The following is a 24,241-nucleotide window of genomic DNA, read 5'->3' as shown; positions in this document are numbered from 1 at the left end:
CCAGTAAAGAGATTAAACCTTGGGGCTTATCAGAAAAAGGTGGATTTTGTTGCTTCCAATTGTAAAGGAACATAAACCATGAAGGGGACCTCTTGATCTGCCCGCGGGGGTGGAATAGTTTGTCTCAATTGGAAAATGCCAACCGGAGCCGTTTGGCTCATTGTGTTCACCCTTGGGGTTTACGTATATCGTTTCTACCCAACCCATATGGGGAGGAATGAAAGGCACAGACATTACAGGGGCAAGGCCGGGGAGCAGCTGCCTCAAGGAGGGCTCTCAGCAGAGGGCGAATTTCACGTTCTTCTTCAGCACTCTGGAGGACTGGATAAAGTTTTTGAGGCTTCTTGTTTTTAGCTTGGGTTTCCTTCTCCATTGCCATCAGAACCTGCTTAGGGGGAAGGAACTTTCAAATATATGGAGGAGGGTCAGAGGCTATTTCAATCCACACATCAATGTAGAGGATTTGGTCTGGGTGACCTGGTTTTCCATAGACAAACCTTCGTACTTGTTATAGGAGGGGCAGGGAAAAAGAGCCCTCCGAAGGCCAGTCGGGTACTCCCGCAACCAAATCCATCTCACAAAAGAACCTGAAGCGAAATTCCTTAGTTTTGAACCCGTAATTTGATATAGACCTTTTAGAAAGATCAGAAAAAGTATTTAAGAGGCACTGGAACAGAGTTGACTGTTGTTGTCCCATGATCTTTACGCTGGCCGCTGGAAATTAAATACTAATGGGTAACCTGCGGGAGCAAGAGCAAGCCCCACAAGGACGAAGCCACCAGTAAACAAGGAACAACAACCCTAGACATACGAGACAAATAACAGAGGAATACCACCAGGGCGTTACAGGAACAGGAGAACACAGGGACGTCTCCTTGGTCCTCTGGGAGCGTCCAAATGTTGCGTCCAACCAAACCTATTCTCCAAATTCAGGATGTGTACACCAATTTCTACAGCGCTCAGGACCAGACCCAGCAACGGGCGGAGGAACGTCTCTCTGAGGCCTTCCCCTAGTTGAACTGGCTCAGGAGCCGTTCCCAGGGTCTCGCTTGTCCCGCTGATGCACAACCTGGCCACCAAGATTCTCGGTGGAACCTCCAAAATGTTGTACATAGGCTGGACAAGAACAACTGAGACGTGAGATTGGAAGAATTAAAAGAGTATATTAACAAACAAACAAAAAAACTTGTGCAGGGACTAGCCGCCTGAAAGAAAGAGGGTGTTTGGCTGGCTGGCCCCGTTTGCTTCCAGACTTGGGTTTTTATGGATTTTATTATCAAACAATTGAGCTGTGCAAGCAAGCTGATACAGAAGCAGATCTTGCGGTTAGGGGGTTAAGCACAACTTCCTGGTGCGGGTGGTCTGTTGCCAGTTCTAAGGATAAGGGGCTATTTTGGTTTTTCTGAGAATGTTACTGTGGTCGCACCTAGGGTCTGGCGCAGAATGTTTGCTTCATACACAATAGCTTTACTTCGGCTAGCTATTACATAACCACTACATTTTGTTTCTCCAAGAGGTGCCACAGAGTGATACTGTAATCAGTGTCCTTGCTCTGCCTGACTCATATCTCACTCAGACTAAAAACACACTTAAAAAAATAAACGCAAAAAAATTTCCCAATTCACCCTCACTACCCCATGAGGCCGTACAATTCTTGGCACAGGATATAACTCAAAACAATTCTTTTCCTACGAGGCCCCACATAATGGGCGCCATGTGCCAGGGGAAGCCAGCCCCTAACACATCATTACGGGTCCAGAAGGCGCAATTGTACAGCGATAAAAAGTAAAGATTATAGTAAATTCATAGAGAGCAAGAGAAATATTGAAATAAATGGAGTCAGATACATTTCATGGTAGCATGCTCACCTTAGCCCCCTTTGCTGGTCCATGTGGGGAGAGAGAGAGAATCTTTAATGCTAACCAAGCCTTTTATATTCTCTGGGGTCATGCAAGCCCCCTAATTGCAGATGAGGACCCACGTCACAAGAAGGGGCTGTGCTATTGGGAATATAGTAATGGGAGGGGGTGATCTAGGGGTATCCACGCAACAGGAAGAGGAGGGATTGGGGGTCTACATGTTGTAAGATGGGCGGATCCTAGACACAGGATGGTAGCCTAACCTTGCATGTCACAGAGCCGGTTTGGCCTGTTCCCTGGCTCAGCTGATAGAGACCATAATCAGTAGGGTGTGAACTCTACCTAGAGGGGGAGGATGTCTGTAAGCATCTGACCTCCCCCGACACACTGCCTTCTTGCCTCCATGGTTTCTGATGACAAATCAGCTTTTTAAAGGATTCTTGTTTGTGATGTTAGTTTTCTGTTGCTACTTTCAAGAATTTTGGCTTTGGGTAGTTTGATTATGATGTGACCAGGTAGAGATCTCTTTGTGTATATCCGATTCGGATTTCTTTAGCTTCTTGGATGTGCAGATTAATGTGTGGTTTTTTTTTCAAATCAAATTTGGAAAGTTTCAAAAATTATTTCTTTGATATTTTTTCCCCCTGCTCCTTTCTCTTCCCACCTTCTGTGACACTCATGGTCTGAGCTGTTTATCATTGATGTGGCTCACAGGTGCTGAAATGCTTTTCCCTTCCTTCCCTTTTCCATTCTGTTCCTCAAACTGGGCAATAGCAGTGGACTTGTCAAGTTCATTGATGCTTTTACCGGTCTAAATCTGCTATTGAGCCCTGCTAGTAGAATTTCATTGTAGTAAATCTGCTATTGAGCCCTGCTAGTAGAATTTCATTGTAGTAAATCTGCTATTGAGCCCTGCTAGTAGAATTTCATTGTAGTAAATCTGCTATTGAGCCCTGCTAGTAGAATTTCATTGTAGTAAATCTGCTATTGAGCCCTGCTAGTAGAATTTCATTGTGGCAAATCTGCTATTGAGCCCTGCTAGTAGAATTTCATTGTGGTAAATCTGCTATTGAGCCCTGCTAGTAGAATTTCATTGTGGTAAATCTGCTATTGAGCCCTGCTAGTAGAATTTCATTGTGGTAAATCTGCTATTGAGCCCTGCTAGTAGAATTTCATTGTAGTAAATCTGCTATTGAGCCCTGCTAGTAGAATTTCATTGTGGTAAATCTGCTATTGAGCCCTGCTAGTAGAATTTCATTGTGGTAAATCTGCTATTGAGCCCTGCTAGTAGAATTTCATTGTGGTAAATCTGCTATTGAGCCCTGCTAGTAGAATTTCATTGTAGTAAATCTGCTATTGAGCCCTGCTAGTAGAATTTCATTGTGGTAATTATACTTTTCCAATCCAGAATTTGGTGGTGGTGGAGGTGGGAGTGCTTCTTCTTCTTCTTCGATCAATTGTTCCTTTGTTGATAATTGTTTAATTGGCAAGACATCACTGTGATTACTTTTTTAAAAAAAAAAAAAGAAGTCTATGTCTAGTAAATCCTCAGGGACAGTTGTGTGTGTGTGTTGTGTGTGTGTGTGTGTGTGTGTGTGTGTTGGCAGCTGTGAAACTAGATTTACCCCTACCCTCCCAGAGTTTGTGATTGTGCTCTGGTGGGGCTTTTTGGTTTGTTTTTTCTGTTGTTTCTTTTTATTGCTATTTGTTTATTTAGTGATTTTCCTGGACTAATTCTGCCAAGCCTGTGCCTACTGGAGATCAGCTCAGTGAGTTACCTTAGTGATTTATCAAGGCTAGTTAGAGGTTCCCCTAAATACCTTCAGTCAATAAGCTTCCCACTCTTTCCTTGTGTGTGTTAAAGTAGACTTCCCACTCAGGTAATTTATAACTTTGTTGCAACCTTTACCTCCTGTCTATGCAGGAACAAGTTTAGACTGGATTGAGAATGAGGCCCCTTTAGATCTTTCCTGGGCATGTGCACATGGACACACTTTTAGAATCCTGGGACTATGTTAGAGTTTATCAAAATCCCCTGTGAACATTCTGTCCCCCGTTTCTTCTTTCATGTTTGCCTGCTCTGTCTAATGTCCTCCTCAGACCTCTGTGTTGCTGACTGCTTTTGATAAATACCCTGAAGGTAGGGCTTTTTCCATGGAGAGTTAAGTCAAATAACAACACTGCAGATAGGGCTTTGCCAGGGAGCTGAGAGACATGTCAATTAGTGCTGTAGAGTTGGCCTCAGGAGAGACACAGGGATTTTGTCTCCCATGAAGGCTTAATGGCCCAGAACCCTCAGGAATGAAGGTCTGCATCACCTCGCCAGGCAAAGAACCACGCCCAGCTGAGATACTAGATACTAGCCGAGGGCAAAGGTAAAACAGAATGGGGAGTAGACCTATCAGTTACGACCACATGATCAGTTGCAAAAGCAAGGTTTGTGATTTTTATGTTTATCTTTTTTAATGTGTGCTTATTGAATGTCTTTCCTTTGTTCATGTATAATGTACCAGATACACTTAGATTCTGTGTGTCCTCGTTTATACGTATGATAGGTGTTTGATGTTAGGTGTAAGTGTGATTTCCTTAATGTCTGGAAATAATATATGGCTAAAGAATTGTGTATAGGTGGCAAGGGGCAGACTGTGATAGGTTTATTGTGCCAACCTGGCCAATAGGAACATGTGGGATTAATAAGGTCACAGTTTGATTGGAGGGCAAAGAAATAAATGTCTCGGCAAGCCCTGCCTCTCTCTCTCTTGCTCTCTGGTGATCAGACCAGCGTGTGGCTACCTTAGCTCATTCTTGCCTCAAATAGTGAGCTATACTTACACTACCTGTGGGACAGCCAATCTGTGGATCGTGTCACTGGAGCTTGAAGTTCCTTCAAGACCTGCTTCGCCACTCTGATGGTATGTACATCACTTGAGCTTGGGGCTGTTGGGTCCTGTCATCTTGCTGACTGTTGGTGACCCGCCCTGCTGTTTGCTCCCTGTGACCGCACTGCCTGAACTACCCTACAGAAGACTCGCAGCAGCCCTCATGAGGTGAAGGACTTCCAGGATATTAACTGTTCCACGGAAGTGAGTTGCTGTGTGGACTAATGAGCTGTTATATTTTGTGCTGTATATATCTACGCATATATATATATATGTTCACAGGTGTCCTGGTTTGGTTTCTCTAGAGAACCCTGTGTACCACGCTCACTGACTGGGCATTTCTCGATGACAGTGAGTTTGGTTTGCTTCGGCAGAGGGATGCTTTCTGAGGGGCTCTACGCTGGTCCCTGACGTGGCTAGGAGGCTGCTGGTTTTCAAGGGTATGTGGATCCGGGAAAGGACTGAAGTGGTCCAGCTTTAGATGTCAGAGAACATACTGTTCTTGGCAAGGTTTAACGTGTTCTTGTTTTTGACTTCAGTAAATGAATGTTCTTCAGATGGGTGCAAGGTTTTGGTTCATATTTAGACTTCTAAAAGAGTCTTGGTCATTTTTGCCAGTGTTTTTGATGCCTTTTGGAAGAGCAGATGTTTTACAGAGGTGACTACTCTGCCATGCCAGAAGTCCTGCTCCTGCATACCATGTTTGATTATGATTGCAGGTACTTTGGTCATCCCCCTTTACACATTGCCTTTCACATTCTCACCACAGTACTTTAATGGAAACTGTCTAAGATTTTAAATGCCAAGATTTGTGTGAATCTCCACTCTGCCACTTTACCCGTGACTTAGTGTTAGCAATGTGGCTTCTCCAAGTCTGTTTCTCTGATATCAAGCGCAAAAACTATTTCAAGTACAAAAACTAGAATCTGCCTCACAGCAACAGTGTGAGAACCATGTGACCATTTCTAGCATGATACCTCTCACTTTGTAGGCATTGTAAAATGTTAGTCTAATCGTCCATTTCTCCTTAAATCTGTCACCAGCCTGGCCATGGTGGTCATAAATTGACCACTGGCTGCATGTTGACACAGCTCTGAAAAGTGTTTTGGCTGCCACATGCAAGGAAAGATGACTGAGCTCCAAATAGCCTCCACCACCCAGACTCTGCATGTGAGGTGTCACCCATTTGTGGACTTTTGGTGGACATTGATACCAAGGAGTGTTAATAGGTGTCAACAAAGAAGGATTCTATGGCCAGGTACATATTTTCTTAATTGTGAATAAAATTTTACCTATCTAAAAACCTTACTTGGCTTTAAAACAACAACAGTTTTAATGGCACATAATATATATAGCATACAATTCAATAGGTCAATCGTTCAGTCATATCAAAGAGAATTATGCAGTCATTACCCCCATTAATTTTAGAACACCTTCCCACCCCACTCCCCACCCCCGTGGTTAAAGCTCCTTTAAAACGAGTTGTGCAATCACAGTCAGTTCCAGGGCTCCCTCCCCCTCCCGCCTTCATGCTTCATTCCTGAAATCTCCTTTACCTCCCTATCACCCATCCCGCCTGCCCCCCTGCAGCCCCAATCAACCCTTGTATCAGTTGTTATCACTATGCGTCTACTCCTACTGTGCCTCACAGACTGGGAAACTGAACGGAAACAATAATGAACAAGATCGAAATAAGGTAGTAAGGATAAAATAATAAATAATAATAAAAAGACAATGATGCAAATAATGTGTAAGGAAGAAAAGACCACTTCTCACGATTCACAGACCCAGGGAAGAGATTTCTGTCATGGACCAAGTAAGAAATACTTGCACCCAGAACAAATTTAGGTCTACAGGGTGGTCAACTGGCGAAGTACCGATTTTGATCCAGCACAATCAAGCTTACAATGGTCTCTGGATCTGCCAGCGACTCAGTCTGACGAGATAGTCTATCAATGGGTTTTGGACTCCCACTGTCCTCCATAGCCTTCTACAAATTTGATGCTCGTAATTTTAGCTCTGATACTTTTTTCTCTATCATTTTATAGGGGACTCTTAGAGCTCTTATCAATCCATACATATATCCAGTGTGTCAAGCACGTGTACATATGTTGCCATCATCATTCTCAAAACATTTTCTTTCTACTTGAACCCTTGTATCAGCTCATTTCCCCCCTCCTCCACCTTCCCTCCCTCATGAACCCTTGATAATTTATAAATTATTTTTTTCATGTCTTACTCCGACCGCTGTCTTCCTTCCCCTACTTTTCTGTTGTCCGTCCCCTTGGGAGGGGATTATATGTTGATCATTTTATGATCAGTTCCCCTTTTTTCCCCCTACCTTCCCCTTACCCTCCTGGTATCGCGTCTCTCATTGGTCCTGAGGGGTATATCGGTCCTGGATTCCCTGTGTTTCGAACTCTTATCTGTACCAGTGTATGTGCTCTGGTCTAGCTGGATTTGTAGTAGAATTGGGGTCATGATAGTGGAGGGAGGGGAAGCATTAAAGAGCTGGAGGAAAGTTGTATGCTTCATCAGTGCTATACTGCACCCTGGCTGGCTCTTTTCTTCTTGTCCCTTCTGTGAGGGGATGTCCAGTTGTCTGCAGATGGACTTTGGGTCTCCATTGTGCCCTCATTCACATCGGTAGGATTTTTTGTTTTGAGTCTTCACTCTGATACTTTTCCCTCACCTGATTGGAATTTTGTAAGTGCCCTCTGGATCACACAAGCTTGTGTACTTCTTCCCTGTGGACTCTGTTGAATCCTCGCATTGATGGCTACTTGTTTGAATATAAGCCTTTAAGACCCCAGACACTACTCCGATTGATAGCTAGACACCATCTACTTTCTTCACCACACTTTGATGTAGCACACTTATCTTCGGTGATCATTTCATGAAGGTGAGTATCGAGCAGGGCCATGTTATCAGAACTGTTCTTGATTGATGTTAGAATTAAGTAGGAGCCCAGACTCCGCCATCTGCTTGTCCGTGGGGGTTGCATTGTCTCAGGCTTACTTTGGTAGTCATAATATGACAAAATCATAACCCTATAGGACCAAGTGCATCCATAGCGGCCATAAGCCAACTAGCAACCAAATAGAACATGCACACCCAAAAAAGAAAAAGACAAAACCCCCCAAAAAGCAAGCTACAAGCAGGAAAATAGAAACCTGTATAAACAAAGAAGTACGGCACACCAAGCACCTGCCTGGGGTATAAATCGATTTTACTCTTCCATCTCGATTTTCCCAACGCGGCACTCCAGACACTGTTGGCAGGAGGCGGCCGCGGGATCCAGTTCCGCATTGCGCCGCAACCCACAGTTGTCATCCTACACAGTTCAACCGCTTATTCAGTTGGGGTTGGTTGGCCCTAAGTGCGGGGCTTGGTACCAGTGGGGGCCTTCCTGAGTCACTTTTTAGAGGTGCAGACCCCATGGGAAACCCACCGAGTCAGGGGTTCCACCCAAGGTTCAGTGACCACCACTTCCACTCTCTGCTTCCTCTCCCATCTAAGTACCCCAATTCTCCGGCCTACGGTGCAGGCAGCTTAAGAATAGGGTTCAGTTCATTTAGCGGGACCTCTTTGTTAAGTCCTTCTGATCTCGCCACTGCGTTGTGACCTGCTGCCTGCCAGGTCAGTTTCTGTGATCCTCTCGGTGCTTAGTCCATGCTGGGGCTCACTGAGGGGCGGATAGAAACAAATTCATAGCGTCTATCCAGGTACCCCAAATCTGGCCCATTGTCTCCTAGGTTCCCAATGCTCATTGTTTAGCATGCTTTCCCTCTGTCTGGTAGTCACCCACCATCCTCACCAACAGAACTGTCGGCATCTCCTCCCCACTGTAGGGTTAGGTGGTTCCCTCTCCGGGTCTTGGCTTGAATTTCCAGAAAGCTTCTCCTTCCATTCCTGTGGGGGCCCCATTGATTTGCCCCAGTCTTGTTGTGATGTTGTATAGCTTCAAGTGAAGGGTTATCTCCCAATTCCCCCTTCTTGAAGGAGTGACCCCAGACAATGTGGGGTCTCCTCCTTCACGCCGGTTCTTGTGAAGTGTGCAAAGGGAAATGATTTATGGTTCACAGCCAGGTTTGTTTTGTTTTTAAGTGATTGAAGGCTCTGTCTAAATAGTTGTCACCAAGGTGATCCTGTGACATTATTTCTTGAAGTATGTTCCACTTGGCGCAGGACCTGTGCTTTCAGGAGGAGAGTAGTCTCAGGAAGATGTCACTAAAAGAGTCGAGGAAGTTTGGGTAGAGACACATAGCGTAGTTTCCTCTTAAAGAATCACGATGCATATAATCATTAAAGGCTTTAAGACGCCTTTGGCCAAAGCAGTGTTTGAGTCAACATTAAATATGTTGATGGAACTCTCTTTTGGTGTGGCACTACGAACATCCCTCAGAGCTAGTTTTCTGTTATTTTTTTCAGAGATAGTTTTCAATTAAAAAATTAAAGTAGATTTTTATCTCATATGCTTGGTCCTGTTTGGTAGTGCTGATAGAGGAGGATTCAGAGGTTGTGTCTGGACCTTGCCAGAAAAGAGTTCAGCTATTGGCCAACCATGCACCAGTGTGGGGACCAAGGCAGGGGACCAGTGTCTGCATTGATTTCCTGTCCACACCATCCCTGCTTCTTGGGAGCATAGTGTAAGAAATGAGATTTCCAGGCAATTAAATGTGAGCATTATATAATTTGTCAGTATATAAATTATCTGTATTGCTAGCATAAAATAATGCACATAATGACCCTATGATGCAGCTATAAATTTTCAAGTTATTTCAGAGATAGAGTAATGTTAGAGTCAAACTTTGTGAAAATTGAATATATTGTCTGTTTTAGGCTAATTTAGTGTTTATCACAACTGTATTTTGAGTCTTGTTCAATTTTCTTTTTCTCCTTAAAATGTGTCTGCACTATCTTTAAGTAACAGTTTACTCTGATAAAGAATGTGCTATAATAAAGTTTCAGGATTGTTAGGAATGCTGTTTGTAACTCAGATGAAGAGGAGAGTTAGTAATGACACCAGTGAACCGCTTTAGTGACCATTTCCTTTCTCTACCAGATGCAAATTGAAGCTACAGCAGAAAACCATGTCCTTGTGGTCCTGGGTCAATCGACCCAGTGAACTGAGTAAATTCACCAATCCTCTGTTTGAAGCCAACAGTCTGGTCATCTGGCCCTCCGTTGCTCCGCAGAGCCTGCAGCTATGGGAAGGTAAAGTATGTCCCACCGTCAGACTCTTTCTTAGTGTTCTCTGTGACTGCGTGCTGTTCATTGCCTCTGAAGATGACGAGGCGCCGTCCCTTAGACCTGCGTGTAATTGCTGATGGCTTCTTAGTGGTGGAATGGTTCCCCTTTCCTCTGTTTTCCTGTCAATTTTTCCTTCAGTCTCCATTTGAGATTTGGACTCAGGAGGACCCAAATGCGAAAGTAGAACCGCCCCGCTCGGGTTTCTGGGCTATAAACCTTTACAGAAGCAGACTGCCGCTTTTTCCCTTGGAGCAGCTGGTGGGTCTGAACTGCCGATTGCAAGTCGCAACCTGGTACTTAACCACTGTGCCACCAGGACTCTGGTGTTAAAAATACAATAGGAAAATCCATACAGACCCACCCACCAGCCAACCATAAAGTTATGTTTCTGTTTACCCTACACATACTCATCTAGAGAAGGACTCATGAGGGCCCTGACAGTTTGGTTTATAGCATATGTTTTCATGAGTCATAACCCGCTTCTGACTTGTAGCAGCATGGGAAGTTGTAGTATTTCTTTACTGGAATTTCTGGTAGCCATTATTTTGGAGTGAAATACTATATACATTCAAGTATAAGCTGAGTTTTTTTCAGCACATTTTATGCTGAAAAAGCCGCCCCAGTTTTTTGGTGGTAAAATAGGTGCCTCGGCTTATACTCGAGTGTATGCGGTAGTTCGCATTGGTCCCAGAAAGCAGAAAATGCCATCATCAAAGGAGAATTATCATTGGGGCAAAGTAACAACTACCTGCAGAAGTGAAAACCTGTCTCGTGAGTGACAAAGAGAACGTACAGGGCTTGTAAAGAGCAATTGATGTGCTTCTGCTTGGACTGCAACTCACGCTTCAGTGAAAGTCATTTCACACGTTCTCCTACAGGCCCGGGTAAAGTTCTATAGCTGTTTTTAAGATAAAGAGAGGCAGAGAGCCACAAGGATATATACTTTCAAACTGGAAAGTGTGATGTAAATTATCAGCTGCTTTTTTGGATTACTAGGTATGTATTGAGCATATATATAGGCACAGTAACTTCTTGAGTATTATTTTAATTACACTCTTTTCCATACATTGAGATGCCTGTGTATTTAAGAGTAAAATAAAACGTGAGTTTTCTTTTTTTTTAAAGGCATCTAGAAAGTAATGTATAATGCATAGCAGATGACTGTCCACAGGTACCCTATTGAACCATGGTGTGCATTCTTCTCCCTGCTCTTTCCCTTTCTGGACTCCACAGGTGTTTTTCTCCGCTGGAATAGATCCTCCAAGTATTTGGATGAAGCTTATGAAGAAATGGTTAACATCATTGAGTATAATAAGGAATTGCAAGCAAAAGTCAATCTCCTTAGGAGGCAGTTGGCAGAACTGGAAACAGAGGATGGGATAAAGGAGAGCCCTTAGAGGACCACCCCCCCCAATACTTTTCCAGAACCCCCAGACCTGTATTCCATCTCTCTCTCCTCAGCCCTTCAGTTTCCTTTACACACTTGCCTTGAATATAAGGCTTAACATGTGGGAGCCCTCTAGCGCCCAGCTTTCTCCGTACTCTCGTATTGAAAGGTACTGTGATTGCTCGTGTTCCATTTGGCCCGTGAGGCGTCTTCGCTGGGGAAGAAGGAAGGAGGTGCTAGCCCTCTTCCTTTCTGTGCACTGGATGACGTTCTTCACGGCCCTCCCGTTGTTCACCATTTCACCGTGAGCGGTGTTTACTAGTACAAAGGTTAAAAATACTTGTTGGCGTAAGCCCTTTGAAAATGTATCTTGACTCCATGTACTGGTCCATGATATGTTAAACAAATATGATTTAAGGGGAGGGGAAGGTTTAGAAACGTGATAAAACTCTTGTTTTGAATTTCTGTACCAGATGTGGAATGTGTCATTGTTAGAGACATAGTAAAGGTGTTATTGATGCTATGCCTGCAACTTTTCAGAGTTTGTGATTCAGTGTTTTCCATGTGTATTTCTGATTATGACTTTGTTCATTTTAACAAATACTATCTATGTTGATTTCCACTTAAAAGGATAGTTGAGCATTTTATTTTTAACATCATTTTCACTGCATCTATATATAGAACCACTTCTGTGTAAAACACCCAAACTGAACCTTGTTTTAGAGCCATGTTTTGAGCTAAAAATCAAGTGTAGCAAAATCTATGGCCTTAGGAACTAGCAAATATTTCCCGTCTCCAGTAGCCCAAGCCCCAACTTTTTCTGCCTCCTCAGACATGGAGCAGAGGCTCGGTAACCATCCATAGTCTAAATGCCCTTTTGGTAAATTGGCTTGGTCATAGTCCTGGCTTGACGAATCCCAGGCCACAGCCGTCAGCGACATTTCCGAAGCGAGTGTCTAGGCCGCCTACGTGCTTCGCAAGCTGTACGGGAAGCTGCATTGATGTGTGAGCTGGGCCGTTCACGGCCAGGTGGTAGGAACCGGTCAGGGGAGCCCGGAAGGACCGAACCCCACCCCCCACCTCAATTTAGACCTGTAGGTGCTGCCCCACCACCTCCCCCAAAGCCTATGTAAAGATGAGAAGCTGAAGACGGACAAACCTGAAAGGAAATAAAGTAGACGTTGTTCTTGGGGGGGGGCGGGGCGAGGCTAACACAGGGAGACAGTGATGCGTCTTGTGAGAGCGATGCCTGTGTTGGGTGAAGTGACGCCAGTTGCTGACTGAATCTGTTCATGGCGTGGCCTTTTCCTTCTTCCTATTTTGTCTTGACTAGATTTGAAGAACGAGCCTTTTTCTTCTCAGTTAATGGACCCATAAGGAAAGTCATCCAGAGCTACTCAAGAAGTGACTTATGAGTCAGTCTGGAGAATTGTTTTTGATAAATGCGGTTTTGTGAACTTTACGAAAGAGAACGGTGGCACTGTTTGCAAACATGGCGCAGCATGGGCACCAGTAATACATGACATCATTGCATTCATATGTATTAGACATCATTATTAGATACCTCTGAGTTCTTTTATACTGAAGGCTGGGTTGCATGGGATGCAAAAAATGGGCCCCCCAAAGAATCCTGTTTAAAATGCAAAGACTGGCTGTAACCGCCCATTAGGAATATCAGGATAGTTAGACTTACATTGAGGGCCATGGTCTCCCTCCCCCACCTTCTACCTTTCTACCATATATCCCCAAGTATAAGCTGACCCGAATATATGCCGAGGCACCTAATTTTACCACAAAAACTGATGCTGGAAAATGGCTTATACATGAGTTATAATACTCATGATACTTATATGATACTTCCTTGCCATTCAGACCAAAAATTCCTAAATCTTAAAGGCTTCTTCCCTTGGCCAAGAGAAAGAAACCTGTGTTGACTTTGGGTCATTAGTTGTCATTCAAACGAATGATTTTTATAGAGTCATATAAACTTAGGTGGAATTTTTTGTTTTAAAAAATCAAAAAAATTTTATGGCAAATTTTCAGCAATTATTCAAAAAGTCACAATTTGTCACTTTATTTCATTAAATGTGAAAAAAGCAGAAATTATACAATATAATACCGTTTAAGCAATCTATTAAATTATTTGTAAGAAAAATTTTGCCTTGGAAGCAAGATTTTTCATTATTTGGGGGAAATATTTGGAGGACAGATTATATCATTTAAGGCCCCATATGGGAGATTTAAACACTTGTCTTTGAAATCAGGCCTGGTTAATCAAGGTGAGATCTCATTCTTGTTTCATTTTAAGAGATAAAATTCACAGGGACTTTGTGTTTGATTCACTCTATTTGGTTCATGTTAAGTTTTTAGATATCAGTATCATGGAAAAGAATGGACCGATAATTTAGTCCCTTGAAGTGACAAATAGGACGACATTTTGAAAAAAATCTGCTTAGAGTCATTTTATTGTAGATAACTAGTTTCTGAAACATTTCATTGTTAGCCTTAAGTAGGCCATTGGGTTAACTTATTATCAGACTTATTATCAAACTTGAGGCAGAAGTTCTGCTTGTTGTCCACTGAATTCTTCCAGATGCAATGCAAGGGCACTCCCTCTGAGAAAGGGTCCTGGACCAAGAATGGATTGTATATGGAATCATTGGTCCCCTCTTTGAGAAGCTTTGAGATTTACCAGGGAGTGAAGTAATTCAGTACATCAGGTAAAGGTTTGTACTTTACCTCAGGCAACATAGGTTTGTTATTTCTTACTCTTTAAAATGGATCAGAGCTCCCCCACCGCATCCTCTAAAACTGGTATCCTAAATTATTACCAAATAGTGTCTTTATATAATTGTCTTAACAAAAAAAAGTTAAAACACTGATTCTTCCATTAATATTTTTTCTAAGATTATATGAAATGCTAATTTTCTGTTTCCTGGTTCTTATTTTCCTTAATAAAACTTCTACCTTTACTGAGTCTCTATAATCCAGTGTCTACAGCATCATCTTCCTTAAATCAAAGCACACAAAAGGTCTTCTGAACCTAAAGGATTTGATTCTTAAGAGGTTGAATTGTTATCCAAATTCTTTCAGAACCTAAAGACCCATCTTTTGAGTCTTTCGATAGAATTTACAATTTGTGCTTAATTTAGTGGAAGATAAGGGGCTCACTCTAGACACTACATTGCCCTAAAAAGTAATTCTTGAAGAGCATGTGCTGGCTTTGAAGTTATTGTGCTCAATCGCCTGCAAGTCTAAGGATTAACTATCTTGGTGGTTTGTGACATAGTTGAGTTGTGCAATGCTGTCTTGTGTCCGTGTGAGCAAGACATTTGCTTCACTTGGAAATGCACATATTTTGGAGAGGTAGACTTTTTCTATAAAAATACTCCCTAAATCCCATTGCTTAGAACCTCTATAGATCTGTTACTATTTACACTAAAAATGGACTTGCACAACTTAGTTAAAAACAAAAAAAAACTATATCTTCAATAACCGGGTATTTGGATTGTACTCTTGATATATTTGAATGTGACTCTTGGATTTAAGTGCACTATCACTCATTTCTTATACAAAATTGCACTGTATGGCAAATGTATCTGTAATGTATGCTGTGCTAAAACAAAACCCCCAATGGTGGTAAAGTATAGGCTTCTATATTGTGAACCTGTCTATGAGTTTTGGGAAGTCTGCCTGTTATTTGTAACATTCACAAAATGTTAAGTTCACTTGCATTCTAAAATGGAAATCATTCACCATGAGTTTGCTGCTTTGTCTAGCCTAGTTTGACTGAATCAAGAAACCGTCTTGTCATATGTGGTACTGTATCTTAGTGTGTGATATTTGTGTATAGTGTGTGCCCTCTGCCACAGAAGGTTATTGCACACACTTGAGTGTTAAATTTCTATAGACACTGGTAATAAAATATGAATATATTCAAATGCAATTAAAGTAAATTTAAAGGCTGGATTACTTTTCTCCCCCAATTATCTGGCAGGGTTAGCAGAATCTCATTTTAAACTCCCCTATGTTTTTTACTTTACATTTTGGAAACTTCAAATCTCAGGGGCCGGGGGTAGTTGTAAAATAATTCATTAAACTTCTACACCACCTTCCCTTAGCTTGAATCATGAACATATTCCCACATTTTCTTTAACTGTGTATGGGTATGTATTTTTAGTATTGCTATTTTGTTGATACATTTGAGATATCCTGGACCATTTTCCTAAGTACCTCATAAAGTGTTTCCCAAGAATTAGACATATATATTGTATGTACTCCCAACTCACCAGTAGTATATGTTGATATGATTTAACCTAGGGGAGAAAGAAGCTGTGCTCTTCTTAGAGTATAATGCCAACTCGTAAGCGTGGAAAGAAGCATGAAATTAGACAAGTCACTATTTAAAAACCATCACAGTAATGATTTTTTAAAACCTCTTCCGTGAATTAGGCAGAAGTTTACAAAATAGATCCTCAGTTTTACTTCCAACACATCAAAGCTCCCCAGCTCATGACATTTTCATCCCTTTTTAAAAACGCAGCAATAATTGATGAACCATCAGTGAGTGCTACATCTTGAACAGGTCAAAATTTGTGAGGAAGCGAATGTGAACCTAGATAAAGGCCGTTCTGCAAAATGCCTCTTACAAGGAGGAAAATCAGGACTTCACAGTGCAGGACTCTAGCCAGTACCACCTTATCTAAGAACATGTTGAACATGACTGATAAAGGAACCCCACTCGCTGTCGCCCTGTGGTGGCTTGTGTACTGCTGTGAGGCTGGAAGTTAAGCCACCAGGATTCCACATAGCAGCAAGGTCACCCATGATGAATAGGTTTCAGCAGAGTTTCCAGACTAAGACTTCTGCAGGGTTGGCCCCTGGAAACCATATGGTGAGCTGCAGAGTGTCGTATTACACAGTACCAGAAGTGAACTCCTTGGGTTGAAGCCACTCAAAATACGACTACACAGGCTGCTGCTGCAAAGTAGTCGACTTGAATGATGTGGCTAGAGAAGGTTTGGGGCATGATTCAAATCAAGAATAAGCAGCTGCAAACACCTATTTGAGAAAAGTAGAACGTTTAGGACCCAGGAAGGTTAGAAGTAGTCAAAGATAAAATGGACATCATAAAATGACTTTAGACCAGTGAACTGGTATTGGCTATTTGAATAGGACACTTACATTGTTTACCATGCTAAGAATGACAAATTCAAGAGGAATGAGTGTATCCATCATCTAAAATTTGAAGGACACTGCTGTTTGTGATAGAATAATATACACTCACAAGGAAGACCAGTTGAACAGAGCAAGAGGATGCTGTGTGGTTTTAAAATCAAGAAAGGTATGTGCCACGGTTGTATTCTGGTTTCCCGACTTTCCCATCTGTGCACTGAACAAAACATCCAAGATAGTACATTATATGAAAATTCAGCATCAGGAGTGGAGGAATCCCCACTCATAAATCACCTTCAATATTAGACAACACAGCCTCGCCTGCTAAAAGTAAATAGGATTTGAAGCATTGATTGATGCAGGCCCCTCAACATGAAGAAGAAAAATCTCATAACTGGACCAGTAAGCAACATCACATTAAATGGAGAAACGATCAAAATTGTCTAAGATTTTGTTCTACTTGGACCCACAATCAACACTCGTGAAGTCAAGGAATCAGACCTAGTCACACTGGAGAAATCTGCACAGGATCTTAAAAGTGGCGTGACTTTGAGCACTAAGATGTGCCTGACCCAAGCCATGGTATATTCAGTTGCTTCATAGGCATTTGGAAGCTGGGCAGTGAATATGGAGAAGTGATGCATTCAATCACAGTGTTTGCTAAGAATATTGATAGGACTACGGACTCCCCAAGAACAAGCCTACCAGCCTCATGTATAGCCAGAATGCTCTTCAGAAATAAGGATGGAAAGCCTTCATCTCACCTACTTTGGACATGTTATCAGGAGAGACCAGACCCTGGAAAAAAGATACGCTTGGTAGAGAGTCAGTGAAAATGAGGAAGATCCCCAGCCCCAATAAAATGGATTGATAAAGGCACTGCAAGTGTAGGCTCAAACTTGTGAAGATGGGTCAGGACCAGGGCTATATTTCATTCTGTTCATATGGTCACAGTAGCCTTTTCTTTCATGAAAGCTCCATGCGTGTCGTCCTCGGTTTGTGTTGAGACAGGAACAGGAGGACTGCTTTGGGAGTTCCTTTAGCAGGAGGCTTGGCAGACTCACTGCTTGCCTTGAGCAAGGAGCAATGGTCCCTTTATTCTAGCACGAGTGAGCTCCACTTGGGATTGGTGCTCTGGGGCTGGGCACTGTTGCTTGGGTGCGCTTTCTCAGTCGTGGCTGTGCTTGTGTGGTCCACCCTGGGTTGCCGGCTGACTCAAGTTTCATAGGGCTGGCTTTGCACAGTAGCTGATGGGAAAAGCTCAGGTGGGGCACTTCCAAGTGGAAGTAGCAAAGGTGCCTACATCATAGCAGGGTGAAGTGAGGGATTTCTGGAGATATGGGGAAAGGCAACCTTCGGAGCAGAGAGCTAGAAGGCAGAACTGGAGGTGGGCCTGAGGGCCTGCCTGGGGCCAGTTCTGGAGGTAAAAGATGGGGTAAAGGCCCTTGAAGCCCTGGTAATTCCAGCTGGTCTCGGGTTAGAGGAGGTTCTAGCAGTGCCCAGGAGGAAGGTGGTGGCAGTGGCGTTATAGGGGGAGCAGGGGTGGTCCCAGAGTAGTCGGTTCTGCCATGGGAGGTGCTGGTGTCTGAGGAGGAGGCCCAGAAACCTGCTGCTCTGAAGAACCAGTGGTGTATCATAAAATGAGCCCTCTTTATGCTTCAGAATCATCATCATCTGAAAACTTCAGGATTTCCTGGCCTATCAAAGCATCGTGGCTTAAGAAGAAGTCAGTGCCGTCATGTTCTTTTTCCTTGGTTTCCCAGGCAAATCATACATTCGGGTCTGACTTGGTTCTTCATTGTTGTGTCTCTCGTCATCCCACTGCCCAAATTGATTCCCCTCGCTTTCCCCATGGGATCTGGCTGTGTGACTGTCATCCGTGCTGTCATCAGGATTTCTTGGTCCATGTCCTCAGGATAGCCATCGTCCTCCCTAGTGCTAGAAACATCGCCGTCATGATCTTGCTGAGCCAGTTCAGGACAGTAGAACATTTCTAGGACAAAATTCTAGGACAAAGCCCACTTTACCACCATTCATCTGCAAGAGGTGAGCCAGGGAGAGGACCAGGAGGTATATTCCGGGGAAAATGTAGAACAGCATGCTCAAGAGAAGGAGGTGCAGAAACTGCCTAGGTTGGAGGCTCATAGGCTGTGGTCTTATGGCTTGCGGGCCGGTGAGCAACAGGACGTAGAATGTTCTAGATCAAGATGTTGGGAGGAGCATGAAGCATATCGGGCAAAGGAATTTTCTCAACTTCCACAGGCTGAGCATTCTTGACAGCATCAAAATATTGGCTAAGTTGAGCCCTCTTCTGTTCATAGTCTGCTAGCCTTCTCATTTCTTTTTAAATACCTGGATTTCTCAGAGAAATTCAGTAGACGTCACACTTAAAGGTTCACATAGCTTTCTACACTTGTCAGTGCTTCTCATTCAGCGGAGATCATAGCAGTTGACACCGCACTTCGGAACCACCAGCCTCTCCTCGGGAGAAAGGTGGGGTTCTCTACTTCAATGAAGAATGACAGTCCCTGAAACTCACAGGGCAGTTCTACCCTGTCCGAGAGCATCTCTGTGAATCGGCATGGACTCAATGGCACCGAGGTTGTTTTTGGAGCAGTTGGCCTATTAAGAGACTAGTTTGAAACCAAGAGGGTAATTCATGTGTTAACACAGGTATCAAAGATGATGGTTAATTGGTCAATCAGATCTTCTAGTAAGATGGTGTGGTTAAGGCTCCTCCATTCATAATCCCTTTGATGCATTGTAAATTCTAGCCTCTAAACCTGTGGTGGTAATCTCATCCTGGAGTGAGTCCTCTGGTCTCCTAATGGACAGGATTAAGATGAGTTGGATTCCGAGTCTCCATTGTATTAGAGTTGAATCAAGTCACAACCCTTTGTTTCCTGGGGAGTTTAGTCTGTAGAAAGACACCAAGCCCCCTTCATTAAACCCGTTCCTTGGAAAGCCCCCTCAGGACCAGAGACAGAGACTCCCAGGATCTTCCAGGAAGAACCACCAGTGCGGTGTCAACTGCTATGATCTCCGCTGAATGAGAAGCACTGACAAGTGTAGAAAGCTATGTGAACCTTTAAGTGTGACTTCTACTGAATTTCCCTGAGAAATCCAGATATTTACAAAGAAATGAGAACCCTGCCTAAAGAGGCAGGGGCTGAGACCAGAGGCACCAGACATCCAGCCACAGAGACCAGGGAACAGGACAGAGGACCCATGCTGAGAAAGAGCAGAGTTGCTGAGTCCCTGAGACGAGACAGGAGAGTGGCAGGTGGGTTTCTCAGCCCACTGAGGCAGAAACCAAAGGACCATGTGGTTGAGAGGCTGACGACCAAAGAGAGCTCTGTGGACCAGAGACTGTACCCTGACTTTTACTGATCCTGACCTGTTAAGTTCCCTAATAATAGGGAGTTTTGCTGTGAGTAGTGTGTGGCCATGGCAACAAATGGTCAAACTCAGCAGAGAGGAAGACTTAGCCCAGAAGTTTGGTCAGTCTTCCTAGGATAGAACTCGCACCCTGATGGACAAGGAGTGGGGCCCTAAGACCTAAAGTGGGCACTTCCTGAATGGTGCCCTGAGGGCTCGTGTCTAAATTCCTTGAATTTCCTGGACTGGAAATGGATCCCTCTTGAGCTAAAAGATACTCATCTCTGCCGAAGAATAGAGGAAAGTCTCACAAGGTGAGATTCTTCACAAGGTGAGATTCTTCACAAGGTGATTCTTGTCCTTTTCAGGATTTCTTCCCACTTTATCTCAGAATTTATTGAATAATAAATATAAATAGAGCCAAATCTCAGTGGGATTAGACTGGAGATGTCTACGGCTTTAAGAAGAAAGGAAGCATTCCCCCCAGAAGCCCCAGGACTGGGTTGTTAAGTTCAGGGAGAGCTGGCCTGGGAATAGAGCTAGAGGATGCTGAAGTGAAAGTTGTAGAATATAACAGATCAGAACTGACATGGCACCACCTGCTCAGGACTGGGTTAGTGGCTACAAGCAACGCCACACCTGACAGCCCTGGTTTCCTCCTAAGCCTTGACATTGGTCCAAATGCCATCCTGAGTACCCTACATTCACTTTCTGACCACCATGCTGCAAAAGAAGTCCCAGGAGACAGGAAAGGACAGTGGCTCAGCAAGCTCTTGCTAATCCGAGAAGGCTGAGCGAAGCAGCCACTTAGGGGAAAGCTAGATGAAGGAACAACATACACATCGACTAGCCAAGAACTTGAAGAATAGGGGAGGATAAGGGGTAGGCATCAGGAAGCTCCCCCTCAACTCCTAGATATGCAAATAGGAGAGAGCCATCTTCTTTGTGCTCCCCCACCCTGGCCTGATGGATCAGCAAAAGACCCTCCTGACCGCCTTTGCCAGAAAGCATTGGATCAAGGTTTTGCAGGAATTACTGTTTATATTCAACCAACTCTGTCTAAAGAGAACAAATGGTGTATGGCTTTCAGATTCTGTCAGACATAACCTTGATGGTGTGTCAGTCCACTTCCCATCTCTCCTTTCTCTTTGATGCGTAGGCTGAATAACACTTTATTTTCCTCCCCACTATTATAATCTGATGATTTTCCCCTAGGACATGACTTTGAATTTAGCATCCTGGTCAGGGCACCAGGGCCTAATGCCAGGAGAGCGAAAGAAGAGAGAGAGAGAGAAGGCTGGGTAGACTAGAGAAACAAAACTCAAACACTCATGTGTATAAGAAAGAGCTTTATATACAAGAGTAGTTGAATATTGAGAAAACACCCAGTCCAGATCAAGTCCATAAGTCTGATATCAGGCCCATATGTCCCATACCAATCTATAAAGTCCTCTTCAGACTCACACAACACATGCAGTGATGCCAAATGCAGGAAGACCACAGGCCAATGGGTGGGAAGTCTTGTGGATCCAGTGGCGGTGGAAGCATCTCAGCGCTGGCAGGGGTCTCCATGTGGCCCCTCCAGCTCAGGGCAATAGTGCAGTTCCATGTGTCTTACTCCCAGGGAGTAAGTCTCTCAAATTGACAACATTATGTAACTACCACAACTTAAATGAGAAAGATGCCATAACTTAATTGGCATATTTAGGTATAAGTCAAAGTACTGCAAGCTGGGCGTGTCAGATGCATTGTTCCATGGCTCTATTTCTTGGGAAGGTCTAGAGGACATGCCTTTAACAAAATTAATAAAATACCAGGGGCCTTCGAAAAATTGGTAGAAAAATGTCATCATCCTTTATTTCTATTTTTCCCACAGTTTCTTTGAATCTCCCTTCATATGTGCTCACAAAATTGATAAAATGTGTGCTCTTCCTCATGGGCATCTTGTTAAAAGAACCATTCTGATTCCATTTGTCTAGGGTGGAAAGAAATTCTCAGCAGGGTGTGGTGGTTACACAATTTGGTGTCAACTTGTGGAGGAGTGGAGTTTAGTCTGTCAATCAGGCCGCATTTTGATGACCTCATTTGGAAGAGCTATGCTGGTGCTGCCAGAGGCCTAGAGCTGAAGGAGCCACATGGAGACCCATGCCAGTGCTGAGATGCTTCCACCACCACTGGATCCACAAGACTTTCCACCATTGGCCTGTGATCTTTCTTCCTGCACTCGGTGTCATTGTATGTGCTGCATGAGTCTGGTGAAGAATTTATAAACTGGTAACAGACATATGGGCTGATGGCAGGTTTATGGACTTGGCCTGGATAAGGCTGGGGTGATTTCTCAATATTCCATTGCTCTTGTATATAAAGTTCTTTCTTAGACACTTAGGAGTCTCCCTGGATTTGATTCTCTAGTCTACCCGGACTAACACATGGGGGACATCCCATAATGAACCAGTTTGAATTCTCTGACGAAAACTCCATAACCCCAAGCAATAACCTCCTTTCTCTCTCACTTCTTTCCTTCCTTCCTTCCTTCCTTCCCTCCTTCCTTCCTTCCTTCCTTCCTTCCTTCCTTCCCTCCTTCCTTCCTTCCTTCCCCTGGTAACCACTAATTAACTCTGGTCTCTGCTACTTAACTACCAAGAACATAATAGCTCTTAGACATTCTTGAAGCCTGGAAATGAACCCATCCCAAGGAATCAACTTTTAACCAAACAATACATCGACCTATAAAATGGGCAGGAGGGATGTAATCCTCAGAACAATCAATAATGTGGGTCTAAACAGGAAGGAGGGTGAACGTGAACGGAAATGAGGGACCTACAGAGGACGTAGGAAGAACGCTGTTACATTAAAGGTATTGTGACTAATGCCATGAAACAAAAGGTATAAATTGTTCGATGGAAAACTAACATGCGCTATAAGCTTCCACCCAATTCATCATAATAGAAATAAACTTTTGCCTTTATACATTTGCCTGTTGTTGTCTTTTTATGTAAGTGGGGTCATGTAATCTTTGGTCTTTTTTTATAGACTTTTATAAGACCCATCCATGTCATAACATGAATCAGCATTTCATTTCTCCTGATAGTTGAATGGTACTCCATTTATGTGTTGGTCTAGGGGAAAAAGAGACCCTTAATTCAAATGTATCTTAAAAGTCTCTCTCTATTAAGTCATAGACAAGACAAAAATCATCCAGATCAGCATAAGACCATAATGGTGCCCAAAGGATTCACAGTCACTTGGCTACTTTATAAAGCATGGGAAGCAAAGGACTTCCGTTGCACAATCATGGATCAGTGCCTTGAAGGCAAAGGTAGGACCACAGCAGCAGGAAAAGGCCTACGATTTCCACAGATGCACAACTACAGATTAGAAACGGTTCCAGGATTGGTACAGGGCCTTCTGACTTGGCGGTTCATTCTTGGTGGCCATGGGATGCTTCTCCTGGTTCTGAGGCCGCTCATTCTGATACCCAGCCAGCCGCATGCAAAACTGACCAGCCCCAGAGTCTGAACCCTCTAAAGTCATTTATTTTGGGGGAGTTACAAAAACTAGACCGAAAAGCGATCGGCATTAGGGCCTAACACCAAAGGTACTTCAGCCAGAGCCCTGGTTTCTTCCTAAGCCTTGAAATAGTCCTGAATACCCCTCATTTACTTCCCCACCACCGAATTGCCAATGTGAAGTCATAAAGAGCCGAAGGGGCAATGTGTTAGGCTGATTTGACTAGAAAAACATCCAGTGATACTCATATATGAGAGAGAGAGAGCTTCATAGCAAGAAGTAATTACAGATTGCGCAGGCGCCCCTGAGGGCAAGTGAATGGTTTTACCCAGAGGGCTGTGCACTGCCCTCTTTCTCCGCTGCCCACCCCACACCGCCACCCCCCACCCCGTGCCGCCGCCGGCCGCTCCTCCTCCCCAGCCATGGCGTTCACGTGTGCGGATCTTCTGCCACATGCTGGCGCTGCTGCTCACCTTTTTCGCCATCTGGCACATGGTAGCGTTTGATGGACTGAAGACTGATGACAAGTCTTCAGTTCATCCTCTTGTACTCCCAGAGTACCTCATCCTGCTTCCTTCTGTGCTCTGTTGCTTTGTGCAGCAGAGTGCCTTATGCTGGGTCTCAATACGCCTCCTGGCATATCATACTTGGAGGTATACGAGTAGACCTGTGATGAGCGGCCCAGGACTATGACCCCACAGCCATCCTGAATGCAGATATCCTAGTGTATTGTCAGAAAGAAGGAGGGTGCAGATTAGCTTTCTATCTCCCAGCCTTTTTAAGGCATAGTCCTATGTCCT

General features: G+C 43.7%; 1 protein-coding gene across 1 annotated transcript in view; it reads left to right on the top strand.

The window, feature by feature from the left end:
- Positions 1-15,475, top strand: part of MTMR9 (myotubularin related protein 9) — a 52,613-nt gene extending 37,138 nt beyond the window's left edge. The window contains exons 9-10 of the mRNA XM_075556436.1: positions 9,804-9,955; positions 11,225-15,475. Of these exons, the coding sequence (XP_075412551.1) occupies positions 9,804-9,955; positions 11,225-11,388 (316 nt within the window). The 3' untranslated portion in view covers positions 11,389-15,475. The remainder of the gene's footprint in view (positions 1-9,803; positions 9,956-11,224) is intronic.
- The last annotated feature ends 8,766 nt before the right edge of the window (positions 15,476-24,241 follow it).

This window comes from Tenrec ecaudatus, chromosome 8 (assembly GCF_050624435.1).
Source record: "Tenrec ecaudatus isolate mTenEca1 chromosome 8, mTenEca1.hap1, whole genome shotgun sequence".
Lineage (NCBI taxonomy): Eukaryota > Metazoa > Chordata > Mammalia > Afrosoricida > Tenrecidae > Tenrec > Tenrec ecaudatus.
Note: the sequence above shows the minus strand (reverse complement) of the source record. Positions and strands in the feature narration are given on the sequence as shown.